At 37.4% G+C, this 23123-nt stretch overlaps 1 protein-coding gene across 1 annotated transcript; it reads right to left on the minus strand.

Annotated features, from left to right (window-relative positions):
- Positions 1 to 2927: 2927 nt before the first annotated feature.
- Positions 2928 to 22299, minus strand: LOC121960146 (cyclin-I-like). The gene is given in 12 exon segments (XM_042509749.1): positions 2928 to 4511; positions 5288 to 5518; positions 6489 to 6617; positions 6620 to 6653; positions 6999 to 7081; positions 7084 to 7099; positions 7304 to 7432; positions 8417 to 8557; positions 8813 to 8887; positions 9709 to 9843; positions 19517 to 19673; positions 22062 to 22299. Coding segments are annotated over 11 exon segments (1377 nt in total). The 5' UTR covers positions 19631 to 19673; positions 22062 to 22299; the 3' UTR covers positions 2928 to 4221.
- Positions 22300 to 23123: the final 824 nt, after the last annotated feature.

The following is a 23123-nucleotide window of genomic DNA, read 5'->3' on the forward strand; positions in this document are numbered from 1 at the left end:
CGTGCACGCGCTCTAACCGTCAAACTCGACAGAACCACGTCACGATTTCCGGTTTCGGTTGAGCTGTCTTTCATATTAAAAGCTCGTGTATTTTGGCGTATTGTAAAGGTCCAGTGTGAAGGATTTAGGAGGATATAAACAAAACAAAACAAAACAAAACAAAAAAAACACGGAATATAATATTGTGAGAATTATTTATTTTAATATTTGTTGAACTGTCATGTTTTTGTTACCTTTATAGACATTTATATGTGTATAGAGAAGCCACTCATGGTATTGCAAAAAATATAATCTTATAAGATAAATAATCCTTTATTAGTCCCACAGTGGGGAAATTTTCAGTGTTACAGCAGCTATGAGGAACAGGATAAAAAGAACAATATAATAGTAAAAAATAATTACAAATACAAAAAAAACAAGGTGCCAGGTAAATAAGAAAACAATGTGCAAAAAAGCAACATAAAGTTACAAGGTGCCAACAGCTCACAGTCTAGAAAAAAAACATATATAATATATGTACAAACAATATATACACCAATTGCACATGAAGGATATATATATTATAGGCTATATTTGTACATTTTTACGATAAACGTAGCTAAAAACAAGCCATGTCTGTATTTCAGTTCAGCTGTATAACTATGTAGGCCATCTTACAGTACTAACAGCCAGCAATTTTTGGTTTCTGATAATGGTACAAAACAATGTTTTACAATGTTTTCAGTGGCAACTTTTGTTTTACTTCCCAGAATGTTGCAAGAAACCCTTAAATTGTACTTAAAAAACCTGAATTAATGTTTTTAATTAACTGATAAAAAAAAACCTAAGTCCTTTAAGATCTTCACTTTTTATTTTTTATTATTTTTTGGTCAATTTTAAGGTTTTATCTTAGCCTTTAAAGATCCATAATCATGCAGATAATCTATTGAAACACATTCAATATATCAATTAATTAATTTCAAAACAAAAATCTGCTTATATGTGGTGCAAAATTAAGGGATTTGGTTGTATTCTCTGTTTGGAGGTTTTACTGGTCCTGGATAATTTTACTCCTATCTGATGACCTGCATTAACATTATCACATTTGAGATTAATTTTGAAAGCCAATTTAATCTACTTCCCGTCTTTCCGGTCGCAGTTTGATTTGCGGTCCACTTGAATCCATTACGGGTTTTCAAAGACTTGGACCGGTTCTAGAGCTGACTAACCCGGGTAAGAACGGTGCAGAAACAAGACATGGACACGGTGCGTTTATTCGTACTCACAAAAACAAATAATGACGGAGAAAATGTTAAATAACTGCATAAAAACACGACGGAGTCTGGCTGCGTCCTTTAGTCGGCTCGGTAAACAAAACTAGTACCAGACCGGAAATGAAATGAATGCCCTCAAATAAAAGCGCGTGGTAAAAAAAAACAAAGCACAAATAGATTTCCAAATAATTTTTTTATTTGTCTTGTACAAACATGAACCCTCTTTAAATACACGCGCATCGAATACATTTCTATTACTCTCGTAAATCGTGAATTTGTCAACATGTAATTTTTATTTTGAAAACGTATCTGTATGCCGGTTGTTTTTGACAGTAGCAGACGGATGTTGTATCACGTGTCGGCAGCTGTGGTTGTGTGCGCGCGTGTGTCCGCGCGTGTGTGCATGAATAAAACATCATTTATTTAAAAAAAAAAAAAAAGAGAGTGGTAACGGTGGGAAACGTGACGGTTGACTTACATCATCGATCATCAGACGCAGACACAGACGTCTTCAAGATCAGCGGCGCCCTAAACGTTACACTGATTTATTTTTAGAAACAAGTCAGTCTCCAGGTTGTTATCAGTTATTCTCTCACTGATAACAATTATAACGATGCTGGCTTTTTTTTTTTACTCTTCTAAATAATTTTGGGATCATAGGGGAGGTAGGGGTATTTTATTTTATTTAGGTCCCAATGAGGACAAATTAATAATAATAATAATAATAATAGTAATAATTGACCAAAATCATCATTTTGTCAGGCACAAATGTCTCGACATGCTATACTATGTGATTTTCAGCTTTTTTTTGGGACGTCATATTTTGACATTTTTCCACATACTATACTATGACGTTTTCTGTCATTTATTAGAGATGCTTAGTGCACTAGAATAAACGCAATAAACCTCTTAAAGGGCTCTGGACATGCTATATTAGGACGTTTTTGGAAGTGTTTTCGACATACTATACTATGACGTGTTTTGACATGATACATTATGACTCTGTTTAACTTTCTATGCTATGGCGTGTCTCGGCATGCTATTTTATGTAGTTTTCAGCTGCTTTTTGGACATGTTATATTTTGACATTTTTTCCAAATCAAAATATAACATGTTCCAAAAAACAGCTGAAAACCACATAAAACACATTTGGAGACACGTCATGATATAGACATAGAATGTTGAAAAAACGTCCAAAAGCATCATAATATAGCGAAAATTCGTCTAAAATGCCATACTATGGTAATTTTGTCATATTAATGCCATACTATAGTATGGCATTTTGATCATACTATGACATTTTTTAGCCATTTGGGTCAGTTTTGATGACATGCTATGTTTTTGTACCATACTATGAAGTGTACACTGTGATGTCTTTTTCATGGTATTTTTTGCCATATTAATCTACATTTTATGACAGCATACTACAATGTGACTTTTTTAAATCACATTTTTGTGAAAAACAGCTTTTTAATTAATTTTAATGGCATTCCATCTCCTGACTTGCATGATTTGACCTTTCACCCCTTAACACCTGCGTGTATTGCGATATCCTTCTATACACTAAAACTATAATATTCTCAGTTCTAAAACTCAAATATAAAACATGTTTCATAGTGATGAAATGAAGACAAAAGACACAAAGCTTTCTCAGTTTTCACACTGGTATCTCTCTTCATGTATTGGTGCCACAGTGCGTTCAGGGACCTGGAGCAGCCTCCAGCAGCTCCCACAGCAGGAACAACAGAGCTTTTTGCAGGAATAAAAATATGTTCAACAGAACTTCAAGAGATAAAAACAGAGCATGTTTTTGTAGCAGTTTTTTTGTACATCAAAGTAAAGATTGTCACATTTTTTTCCATCTGAAGCTCAGACATCAACTCAAAAACCACATTTCTGTCTCTTAGCTCAATATTAAAATGCTTTAAATAAGTCGTGGTTGTTTTATTACATTTTACGAGGGCCCTGTTATTTGTACCAGGACAACAAAGTTCTTAAAGTCTAGAAAATAATCAAGCAGCTTCAAAGAGACTCTTTAGTTTGTGGGTGAATAAAAACAACCTGTTCATTCAGTCAAGCCATCACAACAAGCTGAGAGGAAAAGGAAAAACAGGGATTCCTAGGAGGGAGAATTATATTAGCATCTTATTAACAATCAAATTGCACTTCACAAAAAAACTTCTTCTACCTGGGTGAGTAATACAGATAATCGCCTATACGGAAACAGCCGTACTTTTGATTTAGACTCTATGAAGACGTTATAGAGATGAAAACATGCAGACTGAGGAAGGAAAGAGATAGAATAAAAACATAAATATATGAAAGGAAAGAGTTTAAGATGTGAACAACAAATAAAAGCTGACAAACAGTTTTAATATTATTTCACAACAGGACAGAGAAGGAGACGGTGGGGGACGGGGGGGAGTCAATTCAAAGTTTTTTTGAGGGTTACTTTTCTATTTTTAATTTTTTTGAACATTTTGTGATGTGTTTTCAACAAATATTAATAAGAAAGTAGCAGCAGCGAGTTTTTTATTTTTTGAATGTTTAAATTTTTTTGGGCTCTGTTTTTCTGTTGCAGGGGATGATGGGAGCTGACCTCAGGACAGCCGAACCGCTCGGGGTCACGCCGGGGTCGTTAACGCTGAAACCAAAACCATCGTAACCACCGGAATCATCCGAATCACTGCCTTGTTTCCCGTAAGAGGTCGGTATTTTCCTTCTTCTGTACGTTTCTTAAGAAGCCGTGATGACGAGGACAATTTTCTCCAGCAACCGTGACGGGCAACTTTTCCAGAGGAGCTGCCTTTAGATTGCTTTTTGTGCAAATTGAAACACTGACTTAAATATTTCTCTTTCTCCTTGTTGCCTATTGCTGAGGGAGTTGCCCGTCACGGCTGCCTAAACGTGGCTTAACAGATGAGGTCCGTGTTAAGCTGGTTCTGGTTTACAGGTTTCGGTTTGGTCTCTAGGAGGCACTGACTGGCTGCAGAGGCGGGCAGGGAGAGGTGCTGCCTTCCTGCCGGGACAACAGGACACTGCAGACACTCAGGCCTCCTCCTCCTCCTCCTCCTCCTCCTCCTCCACCTGTTGGCATTGCCCCCGTCGATGGTGTCGCCCCCTCCTGGACGACAGCGGCGGTGACGTCTTCGTTGTAGAGGCGTTTGATGCAGTCGTAGAAGTCATCCACCTCCATCTCCTCCACCTGAAGACAGACGGAGGAATAATGGAAGTGACATCTGGTTGAGACTTTATATACTGCGACCTTTTCACGCTATTTTGGACGACATACTACATTTTGACTTTTTCATGCTACTTTGGAGGACATACTATACTATGACGTTTTTGTGCCATTTTGGATCTTTTTTTTTGTAATTTAGTAACTGATTTCAACTTGTTTATCTTATCTCTTTCATTATAAATCTGTATCTTTTATTATGTTTTTATATTTTATTACTCTGTAAAGCACTTTGAATTGCCCTGCGTATGAAATGTGCTATACAAATAAAGCTGCCTTGCCATTTTTGACAGCATAAAATACTATTATGTTTTTGGGTCGTTTTTGATGACATGCAATAGTATCATGAAAACTGTGAAAAATTTCCAAAAAACAGCTGAAAACCACATAGTAAAGCATGTAAGACATAATATATTATGTCAAAAAAATGTCAAAATATGACGCCCAAAAAACAGCTGAAAAATATAAAATAGCGTGCCGAGACACGTCATGGTCATATGACTTTTTCACCTCAATTCTGACAGCACGCTATACTATGATTTTTTTTATGCTATTTTCAACGACATACTATACTATTTACTTTTTTATTCCAAATTTTGAGCACATATTTGAACACATTATACTGTGACTCTTTCTTCATAGTTTCTGCATAGACTTTTTTTTTATGAACTGAGGACAACACACCATACTTTTAAAATATTGTATTTAACGTAATTTTATGGATTTAACAGCTCTATTTTTAGCTTTATTTTTATTAAGGAACCGGCTCTTAAATTTGTGAGACAGCGTTACCTGCGTTTGGCCGATGCCTTGCAGCGCAGTGTGACCTTCTGCAGGTGATTCAGGTGGCGGAGGTGTTTAGGTGGAGAAAGTAGAGCTGGGATGCTGCTGTTGGAGGTGGAGGAGCAGATGGAGCTCCAGGGCAGCTGGCTCCCCTCCTCCCCATCAGGAGGTGTCTGAAGCTGGGCAGGGGCGGCGGTGACGAGGGCAGGGTCCCAGGAAGACTCGGTGGTGGAGGTGATGATCCCTGGAAAGAAGAAATTGCAGGAATACTTCAGTAACCTTTTAGTGTTGACCAATGATACTTCTCAATAAAATCTGTATTCATGTCAAATAAGTCGATGCAACAAAACCAGAGAGATTGTCTTTATTCCCCAAAAAAGTCTGGTGCACTTCCAACTTTCTAACTCCAAATAACAAGAAATCCGACTCAGGTATCATCACTTGAAGACGTTTATCATTTGACGTCATAATACACTATGACTTTTTTGATGACATACTGTACTATGACTTTGTTTATGCTATTTTTGACCACGTACTGTACGCTTTTTTGACTGCACATACAATACTATGAGCTTTTTTTTTTTTTACTATATTATGACATTTTAGCACATTTTTGACAATGCACTATACTGTGACTTTTATCGCAATTTAACGCCATACTATACTATTACATTTTAATCGTAATTTTGACTACATATAGTATGACTTACTGAAATTTTGATGGCATACTATATTGCGACTTTTATTGGATTTTCGACGACATACTATACTATGACTTTTTTTTTTCTAAGATTAGTTTTTGGGCTTTTCATGCCTTTATTATAGTGCATTCAGAGAGTGACAGGAAAGGGGGAGAGAAAACGGGGGTGACATGCAGCAAAGTGCCGCAAGCTAGAATCGAACTCGGGCCGCTGCCTAAGGACTCAGCCGACATGGGGCGCACGCTGTACTCACTGAGCGAGAGGCCGCCCCTATACTACGACTTTTTCATCACATTTTTGATGATATACCAAAATATAAATATATATATATATATATATATATATATATATATATATATATATATATATATATAAAATTATCTGTCAGACTTCACATAGCTCCCTCTGGTGCCACAAAAGGTTTTATAAAACTTTATCAGCGGTTTATGAAGAAGTACTCCCCAATAAACAGAGTCGATTTGTAAAATGGGAGGAGTTCCCCTTTAAACATACCCAGTGTGCGGCCGGGGAGTGCGGGGTCCTGGGCCGGAGGCTGCGGGGTGGTTTGGCTCTGCAGGGGTTGGTAGATGTAGACAGTGTTTGGAGGCAGGGAAGCTCTCGGTGTGGACAGACTACGAGCACCAGCTCTCGACTCCGAATCAACTCAGAGCTGTCGAACTACGAGAGAAGAAGAAGAGGAAGAGAGCGAGTGAGAGACATGTTTCCTCTGGAGGCTGCAGCATTCACGACAGCCACAATAATCACCTATTATTACAATAAAAGCAGCATGAATGAGAATTAAAACCACGATTACTCATCTCTGGCTTACTGCTGGCCACGTGGTTCTGATTTTATTATTGTTTTTCTTTTACTTAAATTTTAAATTTCAAAATGCGTGTGCGTCCAGGCTTTTGTATGCCTTTCAGGCTTGCGTTGTTTATTTCCTGGGGTCAAAATCAGGTAATTATAAATGTCAGGATAAACGATTTCGGGCCAAACTCAGCGTCCATGGCTGTGACGTACCTGTGCCTTCCTCAGCAGGTCGATGGTTAGAGCCAGCCAGTCAGGACAGCAGGTCTCCAGCTCCAGGGTGATGAGGGCCAGGCCAGCATGGATCCTCTGAGCTACAGCAACACGTGAGGGACAAACTTGTTCAGTCTTCAGGGAGGTGGCAAGTCCAAACGTACAAAAAATATGAGCCTCAGTGGAATATGTCTTAGATTTACCAATGTTACATGACTACAGAGGAATACAGGAGTCAGTGACACAAAGTAAAATGACTGTGTGTGTGTGTGTGTGTGTGTGTGTGTGTGTGTGTGTGTGTGTACCTGTATGAGCGTGTGGTCGGCCAGGCAGTGGTAGAGTCGCCGTGTGAGCAGGGTGAGGTGCTGCGAGCGGTTCAGTCCCAACATGGAGCCCAAAAACCCGGAACGACACGACAACACCATCGCGTGAAACTGTGGGAGAGGAAGAGAAAAATAATCAGATTTAACAGTTTTGCTGGCTGTTAAATAATTTTTATACGTCAGAGACATGTAAGGGTTAATGTAAGAGAAACGGTTGTTGACACGGTGATGCAGGATCAATCTGAAGGGGTTATTTTGGAATAATAATCCGCTCGCTGCACATTATCCCACTAATTACACAAGAAATTAATAATTTTATACATAATAGTGATTTAAAAATGAAAAAAATCTTCCAGAGCAGTGATTCTTCAACAATTTTTGGTAGAACAATAGTTTTTTTTTTTTGATTTTTGTCTGAATATATTACAATGAAATCTCAGGATACTTCTGGCCAGCTGTTATCAGAACAACATTTTATGGGCGTCTTTGTTGCGGCCTATAATTTTTTTTACTTTAGCTCCAGTCAGGGTGGCATTAATGGTCGATATGCTGATTGCTGTTTAACATCTAAATATGTTCGCAATGAAAAACAAAATGAGAATCCATAACATGAACAGAGAGAATACAGATCTTAATACTGACCTGGATTAGATTACTTTATTTATTTAATTTATTTTTAACATTATCAAATGGAGAGAAACTCCTCTAATAACTAATAAATAACCAGCAAGAATGATGCAACAATGCTGAGTAAAGCAAAAGTAAAATTAACTTCAGGAGGTGAAAGAAAACACATTATTCAGCAGGATAGTCCGTGATGAGGCAGGCAGTAACATCTTTTTGCCACCGTGTGTCACTAACTGACCGACACACAAACAGGCCACTGAACCGCAACCATTGGATTACAGGCGATCACCGAGAGCTCAGAACACGGACCAACTCGCCAGGATTTAATAAATAAGCCTCTGAAATAAGCCTTTAAAATGTAGCTCAAACGTGTCAGACACAGTGTGTGTGTGTGTGTGTGTGTGTGTGTGTGTGTGTGTGTGTGTGTGTGTGTGTGTGTGAGAGAGAGAGAGAGAGGGACGGACGTACGATGTGCAGGAAGTCCAGCGCTGTGGCGGTGTGCAGATCCCAGTTGAGTTTGTCCAGGATGATCCTCTCCATCCTCAGGATCTCTGATGGAGAACAGCCACAGCTGCTGGAGGCAGCCAGCTCTTTCAGAGAGGGCACACGCTGTAACACGAACACACACACACACACACACACACACACACACACACACACACACACACACACACACACACACAGAGTTACCTTTACGGTCCTGATACAAGAAAACTCAGTGCATTCTTACACTTGCAAAAAGATCCATAAACTTTGAAGTCTTCTGCTGCACTTCAGCGACTATTGCCTGATTATATGTGTGTGTGTGTGTGTGTGTGTGTGTGTGTGTGTGTGTGTGTTGTGTTGTGTTGTTTGTATGCTCACCTCGTCCTCCTCACAGGTCTTAGCAGCCAGGAAGAAGCAGGCGATGGCGATGCAGCGCAGGTACTTTGGACGGGCCTGAAAAGACAAAATCCCATCAGTCAGTTTAACCGTTAGGGACTGTTTGGTGCATTTTACGCACTTTTCTATCTTAATTTTTTGATAATTTTATTTTTTAAATGAGTCATTTAAAGTAAAAAAAAACAACTGATTCTACTTTTTTTCACTTTGTGTTTGTAAAATATTTCGTCTTTGTATAAAAGCAGCACTGATCGATATCTACTTCAACGCCACTGGTTATTGACAATGCTTACAACGCAAACTTTTTAAACATGATTCAGCATTTTTGTCCTCCACTGAGGGCAGAAACCATGAGGCAGCAGTCTGCGCTCTGCTTCAACAGTAGCAGAGCAGTATCTGTTCATCAGATAGTTGAGTTTACAAAGAGAAACTGAGATATGAAACACACACACACACACACACACACAAACAAAAACACACTTAAACAGCACTTCTTATCGAGGCTAACTCCTGATAATCCCGGGACATTTTATTCTCTGATTAAAAACAGTAACTTCCTGTCTTCAGTGAGGGACATCTGTCCTGACTTGGCAGGACATTCAGAACTGACACTTCCTGTTTCTGTGTAAACGCAGACTGTCAGCTGTGAAAAAAAAAGCCTCGTCATTGTATTTGTACAGCAGCGACAACACAAAACGCAGCAATAAAAAACTGAAACTATCCAACCAAAACCATCAAACTCGATCTGGTCTGAAGTTTCTGTTTTGGTTTTGTTTCTCTTCAGATGATAATAATCAATAAAAGCAGCTCCCCTTGTCTGTGACTCAGAGTAACATCAGGATTAAAGTATTAAAGTAATATTGGTGACATTAATCTACCTTGATGGGGGTGAGGAAGCGGTCCAGGATGCTGACAGCTAACACCAGGGTCTCTGGGTACAGCTGCAGCCTCCCGTGGAGCTCCGTCAACCAGCGCACGGCCTCATCCCGCTGGGCCGGGGAGACGTCTGTATCCTGCAACAAACAACAAACAATAACGTCAACAACATCACAACATCAGCGGACGAGGATGTTTGTACATGGTTGTTTCCTCGTGGGGGACAATGAAATATGTCCTCACACGTATTTATCCTCATTTTGGCAGATAAAAGATGAGGCAAAAACTTTTGGACTTTTTATGACGGCTTTGTTGTGATCACAGAATTTATTTATTACTTTAACACACAAAATGTGTTTTAAAATAATGTGAACAAATGATGAGGAATCAACTGTGTTTATGAATATGGTAATTAAGTATATAACTATTTAAAATTCTTTTTGAATATAGTGAAAAACTTAATTTTTATGTATCAACTTAAAATGTGTTTCTAAATATCTTAATTAAATGCTTGATTACCATAATAATGAACACAAGTTAATTTGTTCCAACTAAGTTTTCCACATTATCTTTTTAAATTTAAATTTTAAAGTGTTATGCACTTATGCATGACAGATTTTTCATGATACAGATTAAATATTTTGTTTTTTTATCAAGAAAAAAAGTTCACTAATACAACAAATTCAGTAAAATCGAAATAATCTTCGGCCTAAGTGAGCAGGTCCTAAAGTAAATTAACCTTTTGATGTAGTCACGATATTAGTTCAATTCAATTTTCTCTTTCACTGAGTCAATTTACGGATTTCAACTGACTTTTTGAGCCGATACGATATTAGGGAGTAAAAAAAATATTGATATATCAGCCAATACTATATATAAAACATACAAACAAATATTTTAAAAAATTAAAAAAAAAAAAAAAATAAAAAAAAAAAAAAAAATTAAATAATTTTTAAAATTATCCCTTAAAAATCAAACACAAAAAATGAAAATAAAGAATAAACTTTACTGTAAAAATGACATTAATGCACTGAAACAGTCACTTCATGGCAGTTTTAATAATTATAATTACTCTGAGCATCTTTTCTTCAAAATAAAATAAAACTTACGTTTTATTAATTTTAAAAAATTACGTTTTTTAAATAGTATATTAAAATTATTATATATTATATATTAAAAATAATGTCTATCAGACAACATATAACCCAAACTGATATATCTGCTCTACAGTTCAGCCGATTAAATATAAAAACAACATGTGTAATTGACCAAAAGTCAAAAGTCTGAAGACATTCAGTTGACTATTACATGAGAAAGAAAAGCAGAAAATGTTTGCTTGTAAAATGACTGGAACAGTAAATCAAATTATGGGCAAAAAAAAATATTGTAAAAACAATTATTGTCTGAAAATAAAAAGCTAAAAGCTTCTCCTCTCGCTTTAAGACAGTTGATGACATTTTGAGGGCAAAAAGTGGCTCAGCTTCCACTGAACAGGATATTTAGCAAAGATTCAGAAAAGCCTCCGTCACTGATATACTTCCTCTAAAAGGACAACCAGCGTCCTCTTAAACCAGCTCGGAAACCAGATGAAACCCGACCCAAAAACATACCAGGAATTCCTCTTGTTAACCAACTGACACCTGAAATAATTCAGCTGATATTTCCTTTGTTCGTTTAAAATTGAGCGTCTTTAAATTGTCTGATCTTGTTTTTTGTGTTGCATTTTTTTGTGAAACACAGAGCTTTGTATAAAATGCTCTATAGATAAAGTTTATATTTATTTTTTGATACTGTTCAGTCCTTCTCTGCACGATGAGCTGTGTTTTTTAAACTGAAGCAGTGACCTCAAATGTTGGTCTGACGGGGTCAACGTGTGTTATATGACCTGAGTTTAAACACGCCGTCAGCTTGGTTATGACACTTTGAACACGTTTTTTTGTATTATTTTTGTGTATCTTTTATTGCATTTTCAATATTTTCTTAAACTTCTATAAAATTTGATTGATTCTTGTTGTTCTGTTCATGTTTATTTTTTATTATTCCCAGAGTTTCTGCTTTTGCTTTGTCTGTCAAAGCACTTTGTAAACAACTGTTTTTACAGGTGCTATACAAATAAAGTTATTATTATTATAGATGTAAACTGACAATACAGCTGCTGCTTAATTATTGCGGTTAAATAACCTTTTCGTCGATGCTGTGAGTCATAAACTTGACACTTGCACAGACTGTACAGTGTTACAGTGTCAGTTGTTACATTAACTGTTGATAAGGAGAGCAAATAAAGAAACATATATGCGGGTTCAGCACTCCCTCTGCACTCGGGCTGGATGATCATTTTCCATAACTGACCCAATGATAATAATAAATCAAAATGTAAAATAAAATTTCCAGAGATTTTTTCTATCAACCAGCTAAAGCTTTACATAACTACCACCTCCAGATGACAGTTGAATGCATGTCAGAGTCAAAATTTCCAGTATTTGGCTGTTCGTGATAGTGTACACGGAAAACGGAAAAATCACGTCGAACTGAGACTAAAGTTTATGTTCTTTTTTACATAATTTAAATACTTTTTAGTATATGAATTTTATGATATAAAAGCTGGTATTTTACCATTAATCATTAAAAAAACAAACTATATTACTGAAAATAGTTGAAAAATTCAGGCGTCAACATTAAAATCAATTTGGGTGATTTGTCTCGGAGGTAAAATCACTGGTTTGGTTAGTGCGGCATTTGTAGCACAGGACTAGCAGCAGGGGTCAAAGTTCAGAGGGCAACTGATCCTGTTAGTCTTCTAATCTGCAACTCGACACCGTTGAGGATCTCCGCTCTGAGCGTCCAAACTTAAAACAGCTGGCCTACTTCCAGCCTGATCATACTGTGGACGAAAAAGACTAAATCTGTCCAAGTGGCACAAATCCATTTCCTGCTGCTTCAACAGGTCGCAGCTGCAGCACAAAGTAGTCCAGATACTCAGTACGTTTACATGCACAGTGTAGTGGAGCTACGGTTATAGCTCAATTAGGACATTTTATTGGACTCCTGTCCTTCTTCCAAGCACTGGAGAAGAATCGATTTATTGGCAGAAGTATGTCCAACTCCTCCACAGCAGGTGGAGATACGCCCTCTTTCAGCTAGTTTTCCATAAACCGACATTATTCATACAGTCTATGATAAAGACCGAATCACAATCACAACTGTTTTATTAATGTTAATGTTTTTAACAGTAACTTCAGGGTCGAAAATCTCTGCGTTATGTACATACAATCAAACTGAGCTGAGCAAACGCAGAGTCAGCTAATCTTTACTGTCTGTCATGACAGAAGATTGTCTCTGATTTCACTCATACAACAAACAACACTATAAAAGACGCACAATACAAAGTGATAAAGTGCAAAGGTTGGAGTTCATTTTGAATCATTGTTTGTTTAAAATGCTTTTGGCCTTCACTGATTAGTTTTAAGCAACCTAAAAACAAAAACTCAAGATCAGTTGAAGTAAAGCCTACGCTATATTTGTATGACAGCCCTTACTGACAGGGATTTGAAGCTGTTACATCAAAAACACCAGACTCCACTGAGAAAAACAGTCATTTTACTCCACTGCACAGCGGAGCTGCTGCTCTACTGGTTTTTAGTTGTTTTTTTAATGTGGCTTAAGTATATTTTGCTGTGGCTTCGTCTGAAGCAGGACATCACTTAGTGTTGTGGGACTGCACTTTATTTTTAAGAGGAGGTGGCTGGGGAGTGATTTTTTTATATAAAACAAATATAAAATACTACCTTTTCAAGCGTTATGTCCCTCACCTGAGCCAAAATTAAAAGTCCCTCTTCAGTGCTTCCATTTTTTACGACACCTCATAAGTAACAAACAGTCCCTAACCATAAACACAGAGGGAGGCCAGCACTTCAACGAGGAGCACGTGCAGAAAGCCGAGTCCGATTTCAGACGGTCTAACATGTTTACGTGTATTTTAAAAGTCCAGTTTTAGTCAGAGTAACTCAATAATTCCACTTTTGCTGATATTATGTAAAGTATTATTTCTCCTAAGTCGTTCCTTTCAGCTTATCTCGAGGGGATCCTAAATCACTCACAGGTCAGAAGTTCTTCGTGTGTTATTTTAAGTTCAGGTTGACGGGAGCGCACAAAATATTTCACTTCATTTAGATTTTATCCAGCAACATCCTGATGCTCTACCATTTCAAGAAAAATCTCATCCCCCGACCCCCGGTGCCTTCTCACTGCAGAGCTTTATGACTTCCTCAGTGCCCCTAATCCAGACGGGCAAGTTTCCTCCGAGTTTTACGAGTCTGCCTCCTCTACGGTCGGGTTTAATGTTTGCAAGACTTAGATCTGGGTGTCGTAATTCAATGCTTTTTCTGTACCGCTTAATTTGCATCAGTGGCACTGAGAGTGAAAAAAATAGCAGATGAAAGTCTGGTCAGATTAGATATTTGCTGATTCGAATCACAGTTTTTGCCCATTTAAGACTGCCTGATCATAATTAGACAGCATTTAATATTCGAGGACTTTGGCTTTGTTTGTTGGATGTGCTGAGTAGAAAAACATGTTTATATCTCAAAGGTCACGTAGCAATAAAAGAATAGTTTTGGCACCGGATTTGACACTCAGCTGTTGGCTCTCTGACCTCCTTCACTCTGGTGTTGGCAGGTTGTTCGGTTGTTACCACGACAGGCACCAACAACCTTCTGCTCACAAACTGGGGCAGCTGGCTCCACAATGGAGGCTTTGAACTCGGCTAAATCGGATTCTGATTCTTGTGAGGATCTTGTGGACACGAGAATCGGCCAGAACTTCCTTGTTTACCATCACCACATGTCTGCCAGGTTTGTCAGGCAGCCTCCCAAAACACGTAATCTAACTCACAATCAGGTCGCGGTTCGTTAGCAGCTCTTCCTCCCTCTTTCACTGAGTGCCCAAGACACACAGCCACAGATCTGATGATACTGAGTGGCTTGTTGCTGGTCCGGTGCACTGTACGAGCTCAAACTGGTTTATTTTATGCAAACCAACTAAACCGACATTCGTCATTGTGACACCCTCTGGGATTTTTTTTTAATTCTTTAAAAAGATCACCTTTATTCCCACGGTCTCCTCCCACTAAAATAGCGCAGCTAACCAACAGAGGCTGGTAGCAAGTTGAGGTGACAAAATCTAAAATGCAAAGTTTCTGCGCAAATATATCTCATCTTTACAGATCATATTGATGCTAAACTGACAAAAATACTGATAACGTATGACGCCTTTTAGCTTGTGTTTCTAGAGTTGTACGTTTCTGCAGAAACGTAAGGAATGGTTAGTCATATTTCTTGAAGGGAGTTTGGTGTAGCATTTTTCATGGGCAACAGGATGAAGGCTTCCCATACATTTTCATGCACAAAATTTCAAAACTATGATGACTTTTCAAGGATATATCATAAAATAAATCTTTGTGCCCCATTTATAGTTTTCAAACATATCAGACTCAAACTCTACTCAAATATCATCAAAGAGAGGGAATCCTGGGAGAATATCAAGAAACATAAGAGATGGTAAACATAACCTATCACACATATTTGAGCGTATTGATCGTTTCCCGTCTTTTTTGGGTCGATTTGTGTCCCTTTGTAGTCGTCTTTTTTATCTCTTTGGTCATTTTGTTTCTTTTGGGTTATTTTGCATCTCTGTGTGGTCATTTTGCATCTCTTTAGGGTTGTTTCACTATTCTTTGTAGTCATTTTGTGTCAAATTTGGGTCGTTTTGCCTCTCTATGTGGTTGTTTTGTGTGTGTTATCATTATTTTGCATCTCTTTGGGGTCATTTTGCATTTCTTTTGGGTCCTTTTGCATCTCTTTGGGGAATTTTGCATTTCTTTTGGGTTGTTTTGCATCTCTTTGGGGTTATCAACAGACAATAAAAATTTCATTTTGAACAACAATACTCATGCCTTTCCAGGTATTTCATGACAGCAGGAACCCTGAGGACGGGAAATAATCTCAAAAGAAACCTAGTTGTAGTCTTACAAATAGTGACTCAGGATCCCCAGTGTTTGTAAAATCTTAGTGTGAGTAACTAACAACTCAGTATGTCATTAGATAAGACAGTGCACCAGACTTTAGTATTTTATAAGTATTTTTAAACATCTCCTAACACACTAGAGGGATAAGACCAACATCAACCCTGGTCGAGTGGTATTTTACCCAGAAACACTGCTGTTTATCTGCCTCTGATGAGACCGACCTTATTCGCTTCCTTGACCTCTTGTACCAGTTTTAAATGCCTTCTAACTCGGCCAAAGGCACTGATAAGTGCCATATCTGTCTTGGTGCAGTCGTTTACTGCCTTTTACTGGCCTCTTCATTGTCTACATAAAACTAAGAATAAGCAGGCCCGAGGCCTAAACACAGAAGTGTGTATTACTCTTCAAATAAAGTCTTATTTGATTATCAATATAAGCATTGGTTTATGTTCAAGTTATTCCTTTCTTGTTTCTCCAGGAAATGTTTGATTTTAAGGCTCATCTTTTCTCTCTGCTAACTTCATGTGACTTGAGGTCATGCTGAGGAAAACTCAAATTCAATTATTTAACATATTAAAACTGATTAACATTAAAAAAAAAAAAGACAAAAAGGGGATGGAGAACAGAGTTTTCCCTGCTGAGCTTCCCTGACTGCACTTTGGGATCCAAAACCAGTCAACAACAGATCAACAACAGGAGGTGGATTGTGTTGCGTTGGCCGGAGGACAGTAGCAGCGACACGAACGTGCTGCGGTGACTCAGCAGCAGATCTGGATTAACAGCTACAGATTAACCATCTGCTAATTCCATTTAATTTGAACAGCTACACCTTTTTGTCTGCTGTGAATACAAAAACAAAGTTGGACACGGATGTCTGAGGAGTTAAAACGACTCGAGCTCATAAAGTAAAAAAAGCTAAATAAAAGGAAGTCATTCCTGCCTGTTTCTGACACTCTGAGTCAATAAACGGGACTTAATACACATATCTATAATTAAAATTCCATAATTTATTCATCATATTTCAATGTGCAATAGGGTTTTATGGTGCAATAATTCTTTATATCACTGTCTTGCAATATTTGGCACAATATCTCAACTACAGCAATCCTCTGTGCATTAATCTAACGTGCAATATTCTTGTAGGCTATATTCAACATGAGACACGTATTTTATACATTCTCGTTGTTATTCTTACTTATGTATATCTCCTTGTAACATTACCCACATATTTATATTTTTATATTTTGAACTGACATAATAGTTTTATTATTGTAATGTAGCATAAGGCGCAGTTATATATTTTACACACTCAGCACATTATACATATAATTTAAATATTCACACATTAGTGCTAATCATCTTACTGTACTTCTTTACATTTATATTTTACACTTACATACTCAGCATATTATACATACTTTTTTAATATTTACATATCATACTAACTGTTTACTATTAATGTATTTCTATTTTTACATTTATATTTTTATATACTTGTGCTTGTACTTATTTCTACTTGCTATAATTCTTTATGCTGGCTTTAGAGCCACTGTTATGAACCACTGTCAACATGATGTAACATGTATTTCTTGGTCATGCACCAGTTTTGTGACGGCAAACTTTCACAAGAAAGCAAAAATGAATGTTTAATTTCCGGCTTTTCTACGTGCATTAGTGTTTTTCTCTGAGTAAACTGCAGAACTGAAGGTTTCTCCTGCAGAGATTAGTGACTGGGGATGCCCCTCTGTCGATCCCATTAACACAGTTAACATGATCATCTTGATTAGATCAGGTTGCAATCGCCGCGTCATGAGTCACTGGCAGAGCCGCTGCAACGAGTCCCACACAGGAAATGTTCCAGGAAAATACTACAGTACTAATGTGGAATAAATACACGGAAAATAACTCATATAGGACTGCAAGGGGAACGATGTATGTCTTGGGAATAAATTGTCAGTGTTTATTTAACAAAAAAATACGACAATTTTTTTCCCCTTTTTTTCCAGAATAAAAATTAAACATTTATTATATTTTTAATTTATGTTATGATAATGTGAAAGGCAGACAAATTAACTAATTACTGTTTAAAAGGTAACATTAGTATTTTTCAACTTGGACTCTATTTCCCAATGTTTTTGCGTCAAAGTGACTAATAGATAAAATTTTTAAATCTGTCCAGTATTGAGCAACAGGGCCGCAGCCAGGAGAGAAAATAAACAAGCTGCAACATGGTGTTAATGGGCAATTACAAACCCTCAATTTAAAGGGCTTTTGCTTGCTATGTTGTGTTATGTTATGTTAAGCTCTTGATTACTGCTGCAGAGCCTCACAGGTGTATTTGGACACCAGTGTCACCATCCAGCAGACAATAGACTCTATTTATTACATATTTACAGGAGAGCTTGAGGTGAGGCTGGAACAATGAAACCTGCGAGAGAAACGCCTTCACCAGCAGGCAAAACAATCTGTCAGAAATGTAACTGAAAACCAAACGTCACAGAAACAACAGAGCTGACCTGGGTCATGACCTGAATCTGATAAAAAAGGAAAAGGGTCGGATGAACTGTGACCAAGCCGACGGGTTCACTAAAGGACCACATTGCTTATTTTACATGTAAAATATATAAAATGTCACAATCATTAATACAATATGTAAGTAATAAGTCGCTTGATAATATGTTAGGGAAAAATGATGAGTAATTTATTTAATTTATGCTTATTTAAACAAACAACTGAGCTAACACTGAAGCTAAAATTTGATTTAAAGAAAAAGAGAATGGTAATGTAAAAGAAAAACATATTTTTATTTTAATGTTAAAATGATGCGGAGGGCAGAGCACACCTGAATTTGTGGATGGAGAAATACAAATGAAGGTTTGGAGTAATTTCAGGTGACTGACATCATTTCAGGATGTGCCAGTAAACGGGGCGAGACCAGCTGAGGGTGTGACGGACCAAACATCTGTGACATAGTTTGAGGACGTGTCTTTAGACTCAGAAACTGGGTGAGGTCGACTCAGCGTGGCGACATATAGAGTGAAACAAAACGTCAGTGGAGTCGTTGCTCGGTGATTCACCACGTCTCTAATCCACAGCTTCTTCATGATAACAGGTTATCTGCTGTCAGGTCTGTGATTCACCAGAGCTGCGAACAGACTACTTAGTGAGAAGAAAATCTCCACCTTAACAAGTAATTAAAAAAGAAATAAAAGAAAATAAAAGGAAAAAAAGAAAAAAAAAAATTAAGTTAAATGAAATAAAGTAAAAAGAAGTTTTAATAAATAATTAAAATTAAAAAATAAATAAATTTGCCAGTTTGGTAAAGCCATTGCCCATTTCCAAAAACAAGGATTTTTCTTAATAATTTATTATTATTTTAGAATTCTAATAATTGCATGAAGTTATGAAAACAGGTGTCTTTTCAGGTCATCTCTGGTATTCTGTAAAATGTTGAACTCTGCTTTTTCTCATGAAACATGCACCAAACTTAAAGAAGTCAGTTATGGAGTGTTAAAGTTGTCTTGTTTTTGCCTTTTTGTTTTTGTTCATTAAATTTGCCATAAGGCTTGTTTGCTTTTATTTGTGTGTTTTGTTTTTACATGTTCGAAATAAAGATTAATTCACATCAAAAGTTGTAATCTTGAGAATAAACTCATGGGACTGCCGCCTGGTCAAACTGCAGCTATTCACTGGTAGATGGTAGATATTTGTAGCTCTGTAATCATTTTTTGGTCAATGTTGAGACGTGATTTGTCAGCATTAGTTAATAAATCGTGGTAAATTATTACCTGTGAGGAGGGCTTCTTTGGCACGTAGACCTTCCACATCTTGGCTTCCCTAGAGGCGGCCTTTTCCAGAAGAAAAGACAGCCTCTGGCGTCCCCAGGGTTCGAAGAACTTCATTCTTTCCCCTGGTTGAGCCTACCTCCCCACTGGATACAGCGACCTGCACAGAGACACGGCACATCAGACGCCACCAAAACACGCCCTCACTCAATTAATGCTTCATGACTTCTCAATAATGAGGACTGAGAACAGGTGATTTTATGGACAATATGTAATTAAGTTCGGCTGAAGTGACACCTAAAAAAGGAGTGATATCTATTTGTCGCCCCTTGTCACGGTTGCATATATTAAAGATCGAGTGTTTAATTTAGGGCCATTTGTTTGGCAGAAATCTATGTAATATTCAAACTATGTTTTCATCAATTTACAATCACCTGAAAATAAAAAACACTGTTTTCAAAACCTTAAAATGAGCCTTTTATATCTACATACTAAAGTTGCAATGCTTATTTCTCACAGCATCATATTGCATATACTTTGACATCAGTACATAGCTTATCAGTTAAAAGATTAACTTGAACTTGTTCAATCAAATTCACAACAACCGATTAATCAATCATTTAATTCGTATCTAGCTAGTCACAGAGAAATTTTCTCCTCTCCGAGTGCTTTTTTTTAGGCTTTTTGGAGGAGTGATTAATTAAAATGAGTTAATAATTCACAAGAAATAAGCAAACAAAGTGTGTAGTGTTAGTGGAACAAAGTAGGGCTGGGCAATATGGCAACAGAAACTGTCATCTGTCAAAAGTTTTGAACCTGAGACCACAATCAGCTGTAGACTGTACTGTGCGGAGTGCAGTGAAAAAATGTTTAACTATAAAAACATCTGCACTTTTGTCCTTATTTCACCTGCTGGTTGAGTAAAAAACAAGTCAGCGACTGACTGAAAGAGAAGTCGGGGATGAGTTACTGATGCTGACTGATCCGCTCTCATTCTCCGCCGGTGTCTCCGCTGGTGTTTCCGCCAGTGTCTCTGAATGTCCACTCTGCTCACATTCTCTGCTGGTGTCTCCAAATGTCCGATCCGGTCTCATTCTGCGCTGGTGTCTCCGCCAATGTCTCTGAATGTCCACTCTGCTCACATTCTCTGCTGGTGTCTCCGCCAGTGTTTCCGCTCCGAATGTCCGCTCCAGTCTCACTCTGCACTGGTGTCTCTGCCAGTGTTTCTGCTCTGAATGTCCGCTCCGCTCACATTCTCCGCCGGTGTCTCCAAATTTCCGCTCCGGTCTCATTCTGCGCTGGTGTCTCTGCCAGTGTTTCTGCCGGTGTCTCTGAATGTCCCCTCCGCTCTCTTTCTCCCCTCATGTGTTCATACTTTTTTTTAAAATTATTTTTATGTCTGGTTTGTACCTACTTCTCTCATTATTTAGTATTTTTTGTATTGACCACTAAATGTGTTGTTTCCTAAATAAATATACATATATTTTAAAATGTGATGAGGTTCTGATTTTTTAGGTAATTAATTTGGACAATCCGAAACCAGACATGTAAGTCTGACTGTTTTAATCATTCATTATTTTTTTAACATAAATAGTAATAATAATCTAAATATATCCCAAATAACTGTACATTCCTTAAAACAATATTACAATAAAAGCACAATTAAAACACAATAAAAATATTTAAAAACAAAACAAATTAATAAATATAATAAGAAAAGAGCGGTTTTGCAAATTGAAGTCAGACTCTCCACCCCCATTATATGGTATATCTTATGATATCATTAAATCTCTAAATACTGGAATATAAATATACATTATACTAGAATATAGTAAATGTATCAATACCCTTTATTCCTACAACAGTAAATAAAAGTCTGTGTTGGGCAAATCCATTTTTCCTGCTGTCATTTGCTGTTAATGATGAAACAAAGCATGCAAAGCTAACTGTGGACACTCTCAGAGGAAATCTTGAGGTCATGTTTGTTATTGCAGGATTTTAAGATGCTATGGTGCAATTAAAAGCTCAAAGTGGGTTTCTGCAGACCCTAAAAAGACCGTTTCACCCTCTACAGTAGTAACGTTACCCACAATAACAAACTTGGAGTTAGCGTAAAGATAACGTTACGTAACAGCCCGATAGCTTTCTCGCTAGCGAAACAGCGAGAGGTTACTTTGTATTTTGTCGGGAAGTACCATTAAAATGCTCCGGAAGGTCCCACTTTTTATGGAAACCACCGGGCCTTCTGAAGCAGGTGCACTGCATTCACCTCATTATTACCCGGGATACGACTACTCCCTGGAACGGGGCTAATTTAGCAGCCTAGCGTCCCTGTGGCGTCGCTAGCAACTAGCTAGTTCACCTAACGTCACACACAAATTCTCACGTTTTAACCAAATAAACGCTGAAAATATCGGTTAAAAACAACTGTGGGTGTTGCGTGTAAATAGCTTGGGTGCGTTTTTAGCCAAAACGGCGGTACATGTACATTTGGGGGCGTTTAAACGGCTGAGTCATTCCCAGGAAGTAGACGGAGCCCCAGTCTTACCTCCCCTGCGAAGCGGAGAAAACCACAGTTGGATTTCATCCGGTCCTCTCGGTTCAAGGATGAATTTAGGGGTGAAATCGGGGACCCGCTCTTCAGTTTAGTCGTCCATCCTGGCGTCCATGGCGCTACGCGTTGGGGAAAAGGGGTTATTGTAAAAAAAGATACAAAAATAAATGAACGGAATATAGACAGATGCGTCTACTTCCGAGGAGGGGACTCGGGGGGAAGAGAGAGGGACTCCGGCTCCGCCCCCCTTCTGCTCGACCGGGTACACAAAACAAAGGCACCCTCTGTGGAATATTCCCATTATAATACTGCGAGTTTATGGGAAAATATACAAATAAATACTTTAAATTAGGAGTTTATGGTAAGCATGATATTCATGAGACTTGAGCATGGGACTCAAATAGATAGTTTATTATGTATATATAATGCATATTACAATAGAAGATACAATACAATACATTATTTATAAATTCCAGGAAATCAACCATTATTTTATTTCAGTGACCAAAAAAATATGTTAAAACAGATAGTAAGAGCCCAGACAAAGCAAATTGGACATCATGTAATAACCATGCACTCTTACACTAACTATCTCAAACTGTACAAACATATTTATATTTATAAGCAGCCACTCTATATTTAATATCCTTTATAAATTTAACCTATCTGTGTCACTGAATATATCGTTTGAACCTATTTGCGCCTTGCTGTCTGTATTTTTCTGTTAACTTTATTTATTTTTATATTTTTAGGGCGTGTCTTTTATGTATTTTAATGTGAAACTGAAGGCAAATTTACACATTTGTGGACAATAAAGTTTTCATATTCGTGAATTTGTAATTCTTAAACTATTTTTGTAACTCACTTACTGACCAATCTAACAAACAGCATTTTTTTTTTTTTTTGNTTTTATATTTTTAGGGTGTGTCTTTTATGTATTCTAATGTGAAACTGAAGGCAAATTTTCACATTTGTGGACAATAAAGTTTTCATATTCGTGAATTTGTAATTCTTAAACTATTTTTGTAACTCACTTACTGACCAATCTAACAAACA

This window comes from Plectropomus leopardus, chromosome 20, assembly GCF_008729295.1.
Source record: "Plectropomus leopardus isolate mb chromosome 20, YSFRI_Pleo_2.0, whole genome shotgun sequence".
NCBI classification, from domain to species: domain Eukaryota; kingdom Metazoa; phylum Chordata; class Actinopteri; order Perciformes; family Serranidae; genus Plectropomus; species Plectropomus leopardus.